The sequence below is a fragment of the Saccostrea cucullata genome, unplaced genomic scaffold (assembly GCF_032062105.1).
Source record: "Saccostrea cucullata isolate Sc308-1 unplaced genomic scaffold, CSIRO_AGI_Scuc_v1 ctg3700, whole genome shotgun sequence".
NCBI classification, from domain to species: Eukaryota; Metazoa; Mollusca; class Bivalvia; order Ostreida; family Ostreidae; genus Saccostrea; species Saccostrea cuccullata.
This window is the reverse complement of record NW_026941069.1, coordinates 80,244-95,535: the sequence shown is the minus strand read 5'-3', so window position 1 is coordinate 95,535 and position 15,292 is coordinate 80,244. Positions and strand designations below refer to the sequence as shown.

At 31.8% G+C, this 15,292-nt stretch overlaps 1 protein-coding gene across 1 annotated transcript; it reads left to right on the top strand.

The window, feature by feature from the left end:
- Positions 1–673: 673 nt before the first annotated feature.
- On the top strand, positions 674–8,645 carry LOC134257051 (ficolin-2-like). The gene is made up of 6 exons (XM_062739703.1): positions 674–979; positions 2,184–2,247; positions 6,847–6,962; positions 7,078–7,174; positions 8,072–8,233; positions 8,389–8,645. The coding sequence occupies exons 1-6, from the start codon at positions 674–676 to the stop codon at positions 8,643–8,645; spliced, it is 1,002 nt and encodes a 333-aa protein (XP_062595687.1).
- The last annotated feature ends 6,647 nt before the right edge of the window (positions 8,646–15,292 follow it).

Here is a 15,292-nt window from a genome sequence, read left to right as displayed (position 1 = left end):
ATTTCGTAGTATTCACATAAAACTGAATAAACATAAAAATTCTTCTTAATCAATATTTCTTATTTGAACATATTTCATTTTTAATCATCAAAAATAAGTTGAATGAGAAAAAAATCATAAAGAAAAATCATTCTTAAATGTTTTAAAAGAACAATAGGCCTAAAATGATTTTTCAGAACTTATTAAAAAAATAAAAGGTAGCAAACACATTTGTTTTAAAACAGTCAAGAACTGGTTGAACATGTATAATTTTTTAAATATGTTTGTGGGTTTCCTCCAATAAATCAATTCATTTGGAGATGCATGGTAAACCTTTAAACAAAGAAACCCCAATAGCTTCTTCTCCTATTCCATGCCATACGTTAATAAAATATTCAGCAAACCAATTTAAAAGAAATCATGTATTCGATTCCTTTGAGCATACTCGTAAAAGGTGAAAGAACTTAAAATCTTAAATGCTTCGCGAGTGAACTATCTCCTGGATGGGTCGTACAGAACCACAATTATAAAAAAATTATTGTTAAATTCTTCAAACTGGATATTTGTTTAATTGATGAAACATTCTTGCATAGCTCAAATAAATGGAAAACTATGTTAAAAATGTGCAGAAATCGTTATGCTTGCATGCAGACCTTTAAAGGAAAAGATTTTCTACATTCTCGCAATAAAAAAAATGAATCTGATATTTTTCCACAGTTTTCTATACCTGTATGTGCCATATTTGGAAGCCAGTACAGTTAGCAGTAACTTTGTATATCAAGGAAATGTATCTTATTTTGACACATCTTTGTTAATATCTGAGTTAATTCCGACTATATCGGATATGTCATTGCGTTATGGTGCTGTAGAGTGCTACAAGAATCTGGACTGTAACGCAGTAGAAATATGTTCATTTGATACAAGAACACTTTTCAGAATTAGTTCAAGCATTTCAACATATATGGTCACTGGAAGTAATACCTGCCTTCGATATGAACTGGTAAGAATTTACATTGAAATATTCATGTCTAAACGTTTTAAAGCATTTATTTCACAGAGTATATATATTATAGTTTTAAAGATAAATTAGTTATAGGAACATGTAGTTGTTATTTGCGTTTACTGTATCAAAATATTCTTTTAGTTTTACCACAACTTGTGAAAATTCTAATTTTTTCTACCCGCTAAAACTAAATACGTTTATACATACGAAACACATTAAAACTATTGACATAAAGCATGTCTTTTTCCAGATATCTGTAAAACTTCATATTCGAAATGCATCGATAAAAATTCACTATCGGTATGTTCTTTTAAACTCACTTTCAAGTGTTAAATCTAAGGTGACTAAAAATTACTTCTAGAAATAATCTTAATATTAAGAAAAAAATTACAATTGACAAAGAATTTTCGTAGTTAAAAACAAATTCAAAAATATTTTTTTTCTAAAAAAAAAAAAAGATCAATGGCTGAAGAGAATCAGACAATTTTTGATCACGTGGCTTGTTAAACAGAGACAATAATGCGCTGAAAAAACAAAATGATGTATTTTTTAAAAAATCTAAATATCATTTGAAAGTCTGCACGTTATTAAAAGCCATCTTTGAAATATTGTTTGTTTGCCACATACCGAGTCTGTGTAAAATTATTGGGTTTGTTAGGTAGGTGGGAAAATCTTTTTTTCTATCACATAATTGTTGACCTGATTAGAGGAATATAAATAAAAGAAAATCGTGTCCTGAAATGTAAAAAAACAGTATTTAGTTGGATCAATTAGTCAGTCGGTCGAGAGAAGGCAACCAACATTTTTTTAAAGGTAGCATCAAGAAATATTGAAATTACCTGTGTATATTTGCAGAGGTAAAGCTACACTTAGTCCAGCACATTAATGTATTTTCTATTGATATTTTTTGCATCATTTCATCATTTTAATGTCAACTATCAAAAAATATAATTCTAATTCTAAAAAAAATATTTAGAGGGACGCATTCCCCTTTTTTCCATTTAACCATTTCCATTGATTTAACTTCAGTAAGTGAGATCAAAATTTCCAAAAGATTCAAGCATGTGAAGAAAAAAATGATGATGGGGTCGGTTTAGGAGTATGTAAACCCCCCTAAATTATTTGTTTTTTGTCTTTTTTAAAATGATTGGGGAGTTTTGAAGTAAATAAATAATAAGTTTTTTTTTGTTAATTTCAATAGGAACACACATGTGGTCGGGATTCTTATTTTAACAGAAGAAAGGGACATTGCCATTGTGTTATAGGTAGGTATCGTATCTCAATTAAAAGGATTACTAATTGCATTAAAAGAGGAACACAGATTTCTTACTGAAAGAAAATTATTGCAGTCATTGTATGGATTTTAGCATTTCACAGAACACACCGCTTGATATTAAAGTAAATAAGAATGTTAAAGGGTTGCCAGCGTGCATTTTATTTTGATGCAGCAGAAAAGATTTGGTGCGTATTGTAAATAACTGACTAAACAGGTATAACATGTTTGTATTTAGAGTTCTTGAGCAATTTCAACCTGGAATATAAAACCTGTGCAACATTTTCTGCTAGTGTGTTAAATATTGATGAAAACAATTACGTTTACTAGTGTTATATGTTTTGGGACAGATGATACAAACAGTTTTTTTTCTTGGAGGAGCCTTAATATCATGTCAAAGGTTTAGAAAAAGTGGATAATTCTTAGAATATTTTGACTTAAGAACTGGAAAATGAAATGGACTTGGGAAATATCAGTAATATTTCAATAAAATTACAAATACAGACATATTACACTCAGTAAAGGTATACAGATAAAAACAAATTTCAAAATATGTTAGCCAAGTGCTAAAAGTGTAATATAAACTTAAAGAAAAATGTAACAAGACGGGTGAATTTTAAAAGAAAAAGCAAAACGGTAAAAATCAGCCTAAATGATGAATCTATTTGTTTTCACCTGTGAACCTTTACTGAGTGTGATTTGTCAAAATTTGTTATTTTATTGAAATATTACTACTATTTTCCAAGTCTATTTTATTTTCCAGTTCTTAGGAGAAAAAATTCAAAAAAATATACACTTTTCTGAACCTGTGACATGATATTAAGTCTCCTCTGTTATAAGAATAGATAAAATAAACTGAGATAAAGATCACCAGACTATATATTTCAAAAGAAACCGAACAAAACAAGCATATTAAACCTTTGCATGAAAACAAAGTGTTAAATAAGTCACCATTTTGCAGTTATTATTTGGGTTTAAAGTGTTACATTCATATGTCCAATTTTTGATTAATAATGAATAATAATAATAATTAAAAGCCAGTCTTTGTGACCAAAACTAATTATTATTTTTTTTTTACCTCGCACTAAAAATAATAAAAACTAATACAAAGGTCATAAATTTAATTCAAGTACTGTTGCAAAATGATTTGAGTCTTTCAAAGTAGAGAGCAGTGCATTTTCATGCAGTTAGTGTTGTATTTTGAGCAAAATGATTAAGGTTTTTTCGAAGATCCCCTGGACTCATGGCAAGCGTTTGTACGAAAAGGAACACTCAATGCTTAATTGCCTTGAGATTCAAGTAAAGGTCAAAATTTAAAATCCCGTGTACATTCCAGACCACGTAGTCGAATAATGTCTCTTCTATTTGAGTTAAACATTCTTAAATGGACAGGTAAATCAAATAAATATGCCCTTTAGTATATTTTTGATGTGCACTGTTACAGTGCGAAATGTAATAACAACATGAAATGTAAAATTAGCCTCGATTATTACATTTTGCGTCATTACATTTTGCGTCGAAATCAACGCAGAATGTAATAACGCAAAACGTAACAACACACATTTGAGCATTATTACTTTTTGCGTTATAACATTTTGCGCATTATTAAATAAATTTTACAATATATTGCTTTAATTAGTAATTAGGTACGTATACTTGTATTAAAAATCAGTTTAGTACATGTATTCAAATTATGGGTCTTGCAAATTAGAAACGTGCTTGGGGGGGGGGGGGGGGGTATAGGCCAGCGTGCTTTTGCTTTTTATAGATAAATGCAATCAATCTAAAAAAACTTTCCATTGATATGTACTAGCAGGTATTAATATATAACGGAAAGGGGGTTTATTTAGAGTTATGATACCATACTGTTGCATACAAATCACCAGCAGACAAGCAAAAACAAAATTCTCTCTCTTCTTTCCATCCAATAATGAAATGGAATATTTCTAAATGTCCACAATAATACAATGATAAACATACGAAGCCGTAACGTTTGTCTCATTGTTCTAAATATTTTGTAAAGCGTGTTTCCCGTGTTGGTTATATATTAAATCAATTTTATGATGTTTGTTTTAAACGCAATCAAAAAATTAATATTTATATTTTGTTTTATTACATATCAATTCATTGCATTTTGCCTTGTCTTCAGTGCAAACATTAAATAACGCAAAATATAACAACAAAAAAGCATATTTTGCGATGATTTCGACGCAAAATGTAATTACGCAAAATATAAGAATCCAAGAATCTTGTTATTATATTTTGCGTTATTACATTTTGCCTTGATCTCGACGCAAAATGTAAGAACGCAAAATGTAATAATCCAGATTTATTACATTTTACGTTGTTATTTCACCCCATCCAACAAGTTGCGTGAGGTATAATGTTTTTCTCCCGTCCGTCTGTCAGTCAGTCAGTCAGTCAGAGTGTCAGTCCGCCAGTCCTTTTTTTGTCACCGCACTCCTCATAAACTGCTGCACAGAATATGGTCAAACTTTGCACATATTTAGGACACAATATGTATATTACCAGGAAATTCCGATTCTTTTTTTTCCGGAAATTTCGGCATTTTTAAAACTAGAGTTTTGGCAATTTCTTGAATATAGAGATGAACAGTTTGTCAGCGCAACTCCTCATAAATCGCTGCACAGAATTTGGTCAAACTCTGCACATTTTTAGTACACAATGTGTATATGTGTATATTACCAGGAAATTCAGATTCCTTTTTTTTCCGGAAATTTCGGCATTTTTCATCCTAGAGTTTTGGCAATATCTTGAATATAGAGATGAACAGTTTGTCAGCTCAACTCCTTATAGATCGCTGCACAGAATTTGGTCAAACATTGCAGACATTTGGGACACAATATGTAGATGTGCATAAGGAAATTCCGATTCCTTTATTTGATTTTCGGCACTTTGAGTTTTGGGGGAGCGCGGGGTATGTGAGCTAGCTCACTTTTTCTTTCATGACATTTAGCGTTGTAACAGTGCACATTGATGTCACTCTACCATAACAAGCCTACATACCGGATAGTTTTCAAAATCCGATTAAATATTTTTAAGTTGAACCGACTAAAGGCGAGCGATTGGTTGACTGTTGTTTTGAATCGCATTGGATTTTTATATACACATATAGAAATGTCAACGTATAAAGAGGGGGGATTCAAATTCAGCTCAAAATTCGTCACTTTGATGCATTCGGCAGTGTTGGTTCTTTATTCTGTCAATAACTGTGGCCGGTCGACAAACAAGGAATGTTTACTTCTCCTAGGCAACCAAATTCGTCAATCTCTCTTTCTCTCTCTCTCTCTCTCTGAATATTACACAGATTCTTATGTTTGACTTTTTTGCAATTCATCGTGTCTTGCGTTAATGAGTATTCCTTTTATATTACTGAGACCTGAGAAATAAAATCGAAGCTGCGTTTAAAGCCATAATAGTTTCGAATGTGAAAGAATGGGTAATTATTTTGTTTCATTTCCATATTGTCTAAAATCAGAAAAAAAAATCGTCAAAATTAACATTTGATTAATACAAAACAAAAAACCTTTAGGTTAAATTCCAATAATTTGATGTTTTATTACCGGCCGCCAGGAGGCGGTCGGTTATTTGATATGAAAGTTTGAAGTCGTCGTGCGTTTCTGCGGAGTTGAAACAATTTATTAAATAAAAATATTTAACATTCATATTATAGAATATTACACAAAGATTGTCTAAATGTTTAACAAAAAGCACAATAATCATAAGATTAAAATTTTAGAAATAATGGAGTAAATGTTTCATCCAATCCTGATTGCCAAACTGTGACATGAAAGAAGTGCGGAGAAAATTAACACGAGTGTTAGGCATTATCTAAAACAAAGACCTCGTTGTATATCAACAATTTTACTTTCTCTTTTTAAACAGGATTTGTTGTATTTATTTTAAAATGATGTGCATATTTATAGATTTCAAATGGAAATTTTTCAAAAATATGATGAGATATTGATTTCCTAAAAGCACAGAATCTTACAACATTTTGGCCCAGGAGACTAGGATACTAGCACGTTTTACAATGTGCCAAGCATTTTCCCGCCACCTCTCATCACCAAAAAAGGGAGACTGACAGAGAAGAAATGTAGTGGTGGATCTAGAGGGAGTTGGGAAGGGGGTGGTGGTGAGCATCCTCTGCTGGAAGCGAGCGAGGAGCCCACATAGTTGTTGCGTTTTTATTAAAGTAAAACTATCTATAGTTAGAGCTAAGTTTAAACTTTAGTTTTGTACTTTTTATGTAAAAACTATACATAGACATCAAACTTCCACCCGAGATCTATATATAGTTTGCTTATACATGTAATATTCATGAAGAAAATCGGCAGTGTCGTAGGAAGTGATTCATGTCACGGAGATACTTAAACAGAAAAATAAAAAAAAATTGAATTAACAGGTCACGCAAATTTCAGTTTCAATAATTACTTCGGAACAATTAATTTGTCTGATTTTTGACGCTTGCGTCAATATATGTTTCTTGTTTGACCTTAAATGTAAAAATAATATTTTGCATGGTTAAAGTATGTTCACAGATATCATGATACGTATAGCTTATTTTTAGACTGCGATTGTAGAGCTGTCACGCCCTCTGTAGGCCAATTTCTGACTCACACAGTGAAGATGGACGGTCAACAGTTTCCTGCCAATTGTATGAATACAGCCGGCCATATTTGGACGGTAGGTATACAAATATTAAAATTAAAGAAATCAATGATTCCTTAAACGGTCTTTAAAATTATGAAAATTCACAAATATATGATTTTTTAAAATAATTTTTGTTTATTTTGTTTAGATGATACAAAGAAGGTTTGATGGCTCTGTAAACTTTTACAGAGGATGGACTGAATACAAAATCGGATTTGGAGATCTCAATTCTGAGTTCTGGATTGGTAAGTAAATTAAAATTGATTAAATATGCTGTAAAAGAATATAAAGATTATAAAAAGTTGGTTTTTTTGTACAATTGAAAAACATGTCCCCAACAAACTCAAATACTCAATCTGTTTTTAAAGCTGAACATGATTTGTAAAAGGAATGTGTCCGCCATACTCGATTGGTTTCTCGCAATATCTGAGGATTCTTATATAAACCCGCTGACTTGGTCACTATTCAATGGAATCAGTCGTCAAGCACCGACGTGGACGGACGTACTAGAATGCTTTACAGCACTCGGTAGCGACAAAATAAAATTTTGTACTTTTTTTAATGCAGGAAAGTAAGATACCCTTGAAACTTTTGATACTTGCCGTGGTAAATGCAGTATACAAACAAACACAGAAACACTTCACTGCAATAAAATGTGAGCAAAGGAATGCAAGATAACCAGCACGAACACGTGTCGCCGTTTCATGCCAGCACGAACACGTGTCGCCGTTTCACGCTGATACCAGTGACATAAAGCAGTCAGGTGCGAATGTGAAGAGTATAACCCGGTTCTGATATCGTAGCTACTAGAATCAATATTGGCTTATGCCTATTTACGAGTCGTGTTCAGCTTTAACCAGTCATGTTTGAAATCAGTTGCTGATATCGCAGTCAAATTTCTTTTAGAGGATATATTTGATATATTTTTTTCCATTTTATAAAAAAAAAACATTTTAATATTCCGAAAGGTCTTTTAGTGATAATTTTCTAAAAGGATTGATTCTTTTATTTAAAACAAAACAAGCAAAAACTCAAATTCAGGTCCTCAAAGAAATATATAATCATTTTAATCACATCAAATAGATATGTTTTGGAATTTGGCTTGATCGGTTTTGTATTTAATGCAAGTAATGTATTTAAAGGACTTGACAACATCCGTTTGTTGGTCACCAATGGATATACAGTTTTGCGCGTGGAATTGAAATACCTTACAGAGTCTAGGTATGCGGAGTACAGTAGTTTCTATATAGCAGGGGAGGAGGACAACTACCGAATCCATGTGTCAGGTTACAGTGGAACAGCTGGTACGCTTGTTATCCTCCAAGTTTTCCAAATGGAATTCAGATTAATACTTAAATAGTATTTAGCTATTAAGTGATATAAAATATGCTAAATTAGAAATTGTACGTAACTTACATTTTTACACAACTCTTTCCAAGGACATTTTCTCTATTTACAGGAGACGGAATTTCGTGTACAAATATGTACTGCAACAATGATGCGCAGTTTTCTACCTTTGATAATGATAACGATGGAATTTCCACTCAGAATAGTGCGCAGGCGTGGCGGGGTGCGTGGTGGTACAATGTGGGACATCAGTCAAACTTAAACGGCGAATACGGTAATAACAATCATGGACAAGGGGTAAGCTGGTATCAATTCAAAGGCTGGACTGTGTCCTTGACGCAAACTAGAATGATGCTAAGACAAGCATAAAACGGCTATGGTTCTATATAGTAAAACATTATCAAGATATATAAGAGGAAGTTTAGAAAGATTTACGTCAACCAGTTTAAAAAAGATCTTATTTCTGACTTAAATTTTCTAGAATCTTGTTATTTCGTTTTTGTATAGATTCTCCAATATTTCAAAACAATTTAGAGTATAATTTGTATCTTTATTGAATATATATCAGTAGCTCTATAGAATGTTAGAATAAAATTACATAAATGCAAGTGAGTTAAGGTTAAATATGGTCGTTTCTATGCAAATGAGCTAATAAAAATTCATAAGTTGTATATGTTATGTACAGAGAAAGTTCAAATTGATTTTCTTATGCATACATAGTACTAACAGTATATCAATGCAAGTAAATCATAATGACGTCATATCATGACGTCATTGTTCTCTCCCATACAAGGTAAAAAAAAAACACATCAACAAATCCTCGTCGGCGCAAGGATATATGCTATTTAATTTAAAACAAGAGGCCCACGGGCATTATAGGTCACCCGAGTATCATGTAACAACTTTTCAACAATTTAATTTGGTTCGTGCTTTTAACCAGAGGCCATGGAATTCACAATTTTAAAAGAGGCACCATTGCTTATCATAATTATGAATTAAGCATGCTTACTCTATTTACTTAATACGCAGAGGTAGACCAGAATAACAAAGAGAAAATGCACTTCCACTATAAAACCAGTAGTACAACCCACCCCAAAGGTACCACTGACCATTGGGCCACATATTTCAAAATTTTGGAAATTTTATCATAAATTTTCTTTCATCATAAACGGTAGATAAATACCAAAGAGCAGATTTCAAAGCATAAATTTATTTTCAGACTATGTACTCCCCTCCCCCGATACATGTACATGTACCCCTGACCCAGGGGCATGAAATTAATTAGTTTGGAAGAGGCACTGACTTACTAATCGTAACTATATATACTTGAATCATCACCCAGGTGGAAAGGAAACAATTTTCAGAGAATTAAAGTATTTTCACTATATAATTAAAAGAGCCCACCCCCATATAAACCAAATGGCAAATCCCCTGACACAGGGGCCATGCAAATCACAAATTTGGTTGAGGCATTTTAACTATATACTAACTTGGTTTATTTAAAACCCAGGAGCCGAGAAGGAGATTTTGAAAGAATTAATGTATTTTCACTATATATATACAATCATTAGAGCCCCGCTCTAACATCGGAAACACTTACCCCGGGCCAGAATTTCACAATTTTGGAAGAGGCACTCTTGATCATCATATCTATGTACTTTTCAAATTTATTTATACCCAGGAGCAGAGGAGAATATTTTTAAAGAATTAATGCATTTTCACTATATAATCAAAAGAGCCCCACCCTAACACCAGAACCCATAAAATTCACAATTTTGGAAGAGGCACTCTTGTTCACCATTACTCTGTACTTAGCTAGTTTACTTAATACCCAGGAGCAGAGACGAAGATTTTCAAAGAAATAATGCATTTTCACTATATAATTTATATAGCCCTACCGTAGCACCAGAACCCCTGACCCTGGGGCAATAAAATTCACAATTTACAAAGAGTCACTCTTGCTCATCATAACTTTGTACTTACTTAGTTTATTCAAAGCTCAGAAGCAGAGAAGAAGATTTTCAAAGTAATAATGCATTTTCACTATATAATCTATTTAGACCTGCCCTAGCTAGCACTAGAGCCCCTGATCCCAGGGCCATGAATTTCATAATTTTTGTTCCCCTTTATCCATAGATGCTTAATACTAAATTTGGTTGAAATTGGTTCAGTGGTTCCAGAGAAGAAGCTAAAGATGTTCAAAAGTTTACGACCGGTGTACGACGTACGACTGACGACGACGGCCGAAAAGAAATAGCAATAGGTCACCTGAGTTTACTCATGTGACCTAATAAACAATGTATAATATTAAGGAGAATATATTTAAAATTAATAAAATTGCTGCACAAATCCTATGCACTTTGTCATTTGATAAAATGATAAGGAAACTGACACTGGACTGTGAATTTTTTCCCTGTTTAAACTTAAAACTGCACGAATAGTTCCCTAATTCCATTAACAATTGCAGTGCCGACATTTGTGCAGCAATATCTTATATCTTTGGAATAACCTGCGTCTTTTTATACCTTATTTCTGTAAAACAAAGTAAGGTATGCCCTTGCGCCTTAGCGATTTTGTTGATGTTTCCTATAAACTTGTGTAGTAGAGGTCGATGACGTCATAATATGACGTCATTATGTGAACTGGCTATCGCATGTCGTGGAAAAAAAGAATGTATTAGAAAACAAGTCTAAACATTTTCCGTGCGGTAGGTAGAGCAATTATGGAATTTAATTAGATATTTTTTGCATAGAAACCTTCATATGCAGCCTTAATTCACTTGCGAAATAAAATTTATGTTTAATGAAATGTTACCTGACATGTAAATAAATATTAAAAGATACTTTCATTCAGGAATACAAGAGAAAAGCAGTTTTTTTAATTATTCAAAAGCCTTATTTGTGTGTACCAGGTACATTTCTTTTGTCTTTGTGTAGACAATGCTTGTTTTGTACAGTAATGATTTTTTTAACTCTAATCAAATGTTTCATTCTTTGAATTTTGTAATTCAATTGAATGATGGAAATAAACTGAAACATTGAAACAAAATATTCTTCTATAATTTATTCCGTATATCTCTAGTTCCGACAGCATGCTCAGTAACGTAATAGACCAGATATAGATAGACCAGGCTCAGATAGCAAAGGATGATTTTAAAAACAAAATGAAAATTCCATAATTAATAGTTTGCAGTTATTCAGAAAGAATACATGACATAAAGACAAACACTCCTTCACAAATATGTTGATCTTTTTTTTTATCCTGGATCTTTTTGTATAACAGTAGGTCAGTAATATAATGTGATCTACATAACTTTCTCACAAAACCTTACTCCAGTTTCTTAAGTTTTTAAAATAATTTTTGAATAAACTAATCCATCCAAGTCTTGAATTCTCCAACATCAGAATGTAAGCAAGAGTTAGTGGTTGTGGGTTTGTCCAGATCTTTAAGCACTCGCGTGAGACGAAAGATAATTCTTATTAAATCCCGCCGGTTCCCTAAGCTTAAATATTCTAAGTAAATGAATGGAGTAAATTTTGTGAACAAAAGAATATTTATAATCAATGCATTTAACCATAATTATAGTTAAACTCTACATCCCTTACATTGTCTACAGGTATTGTCAAACTGTTGTTTCCAAATTTATAAAATACACATTATCCTTACATTACCTACATATAATATTTAAGACAAAATTGTCTTGAGGGTTTTTCTCTTTTTCTTCTTTCAACTACAGGACACGTCACTACCGATGTTAATGTAAGTAGTTAAAAATAATTACCAAAAAGTAATAATCTAAAACGTTCTTTAACCTAAATACTTAGAGTCCAATCTTTCAATTGGCGATATAACTTCAGTTTTATTATAATAAAAAATTCAGTCAAAGATCAGACCAGACGTCGGGCGAATTATAAAGGGGAAGACCCAAACACTGTCAGAATCGATTAATCATTATCATAGAGATATTGAAGAAAAATGATAGTATGTTGAATGCAAATCACAATCCTTCTGATTTCCCTAAATCGAAGGTGACAGATAAAGATTACATTCAGAATGTACTATGGTCCCAGCAAACAAAGCTTGTAACAATAAAGTCTGTTTGTTTGATCCATTATTTTATTTGTTTGTCTGTTTTTTGTTTTGTTTGTTTTTTTTTAGAAAAACTTGGTTTTAATCCTACTTTGAGAATGCTAACCCTTTAATACACCACCCTAGCTATATTTGATCTCTTCATTTCTTGAAAACCACATAAACAAAGATATATTACCGGCTCCAACTATTGTTCTAACAATTTTCTATAGTTACACATAATATTTAGGAAAAACTTTGGACGCACTGTGCTGCTGTATATTCTAGATATTATCCAAATAAATCGTGGATTATAAAAAACCTAAAGATCTTTTACACTTTAGAAAATCATATGAATCTTAAATGTAAGAAATAACATGCAACATTTTTTTCCATAGTTCAATAAAAATTCAAAGTACCTTGTGTCTTGTAATTCTTCATTGACATAAATTAACTAAAAAAATGAATCTGATTCTTTATACAAGGTCTCTGAAGTTGATTTTAAGGAAGGTCCATACTTTATGGATCCAACAATTAAAATAGCTTAGGGAGAGGGCTGAAATAGGCTAAGCCTGCTGCTCAAAACCATTCACATTTACATCAGTGAATAAAATATCGTTTAAAATAAAATTAAAATAGCTTTTCATTATTTATTATTATAGTGTAATTGGAATGTCAAGATATTTAATGTTAATTAACAAATTGCACACAGACTCTTTGATCTTTAAGTTATTTTATACATACATTTACACACAGACACAATATTGTTAATCGCTTGTTGTGTGAACATACCTGACTGTATATTTTTCACACACATTTATAAGATCCTATTTTTTATTGATTTAAGGTACATTATATTTTTTCTTATATTTTTCTTTGTTTTATATACATTTCTGAGCTGCATTTGTACATAAATAAACTTTGAGGAAATGTTTAAAATAAAAATATATTTTCATGTACTTTTCTTTTTTATTTTAAATGAATGTTGATTCATTTAATGTATATTTGCATAATTTAAATATTTTATATACAAGCCTGTAAAATGTTTTGCAATCGGTACATTAATAGCTGCGGACCAATTTGAAAGTAAATTCATAGAAAACAAAGAGTGTCCTCAGATAATTTTTTGTTGTATACATGTATATATTTAACTCATCAGAATTTTCGTAAATTTAAATTCTTACAAACGTCGCATTCCAATATTCGTGTAATTTATGAAGGAAACATAAAAGAATATTTTTTAAACTTCACTTTCAACCTGCTATACATATAGATTGGACATATAATAACAGGTTTCAGCTTGTTCTTTCAGACGCCTTTTTGTTCTAACAAAAATATGATCATTAAAGGAAAATATTAGTCTGAAAAGATTTAAAATGACGGGATTATTTAATGTACAATGAGAAAAAAAAAACAAAACTTTACTTCATAAAAGCTAAATTTTCCAGGAAATAATTGATTTCCAACACTAATACTCTTGATGTCCTGTCGCATAAATCTTAGAATGATACCTACAAAGGAATCCTCAGATGTGAAGCGTTTTCTAGTTAATTTGAAAAGGATGGTGAAACATAAGTAAATTACCAAGACTCTGATTTTAGTGCACCTGTTTTCTGAGCGTAAAGACGAGTGCATCAGATCGACAGAATTCCAGGAAAGCATGCCATGGTAGAGAGAAGCCATAGATGATAATAATGAAATAGCAATGAATTCAAATGCATAAAATCGGTTGAGAAATGGCATATTTATGAAATTATTTACCATTTAAAAAAATGACGGGATATAAAAACGGCTTGATCACGTTACAAAATCTCTGAAAACCCTTTATTAAAAAATATCTTAAATTAATTTGTTTGCTTTTTAAAAAAATAATATTCTGATAATTAAGTTTCTTTAAATTTTGTGAGGATCCACATCTGATTAATACCACTTCTATAATGCTGTAGCACAGTGTATCTGAAGTTACTCATCACAGCTGCAGTTTATATTTTTGAAAGGAATAAAGGTAAAGGATTGGTAATGGAATAGCTGGGTCCAGCAATTTGACTACGGAATTTTCTAACTACCTCAGTAATACATAGAGCTAATGGCCGATTGATCTGGTTTTTTGTAAATAATGAAATATAGAGAGATAACAAACATGTATTCGAACATTCAAATGTTCAATTAAGAACGCAGATTACGAGCAGAGCACACACGGATCTCTTAAACATCATAGATGGGAGTCATGGGCTAGTAAACAGTCAGAACCCGCCTTGTGCTCCTTGTAATGATCGGGAAATAACGGGAAAAAATCCGTCGTCAATTAAATGTGTAAATAATGATCTTACAATAAGTATGAAAAATGTCAGTCAGCATTTGACGTTCATCCTATATTTGTACAAATCAACATACTTCAGAACCTAATTTTTGTCTGTAGCAAATGAGAATGTAAAACTAGAGGTACTGTGAGCAATGAGCTCACTAAATGATACCCCCCGCCTCCCATATGAATAAAATGGCAGTGTCCATGTTTTGCTCTGGAAAATCCAAAATATAAGTCAGATCAAAAAGTAAAATAGGAGGTGCACAATAGCAATATGTTATAAAGATTCTGTGAAAGTTTCATTAAATTTCCTTCGGTGGTATGAGAGGAGTTGCGGATAAGAGATGGGTACCCCAAAGCGTAACAGACGGACGGACGGACGGAAATACCGATTACTATATACCCTCCCGCTTTTCAAGCGGGGGGTATAATAAGCCAATTTAAGTACGAAAAATCTTTGCATGACATGTTGAAATAAATACTACATCTTCTAAACACAAGTATCATGAAATACACATTAAGGAATAAGCGAAACGCAATGTTTGATTATATAAAAACCGTGTTTATGTGTTTTAAACAGCTCTAATTTGATTAAGACAATGCGTGTTTCCCACTGTACGTATTATAATACTTTTACAATAAT

Bases quoted from the DNA above. Each gene is read 5' to 3' on its own strand.
- LOC134257051 (XM_062739703.1), top strand. From the start codon at position 674: ATGAATCTGATATTTTTCCACAGTTTTCTATACCTGTATGTGCCATAT. The intron at 980-2,183 runs GTAAGAATTTAC...TAATTTCAATAG, and splicing joins CCTGCCTTCGATATGAACTG to GAACACACATGTGGTCGGGA. The intron at 2,248-6,846 runs GTAGGTATCGTA...GCTTATTTTTAG, and splicing joins ACATTGCCATTGTGTTATAG to ACTGCGATTGTAGAGCTGTC.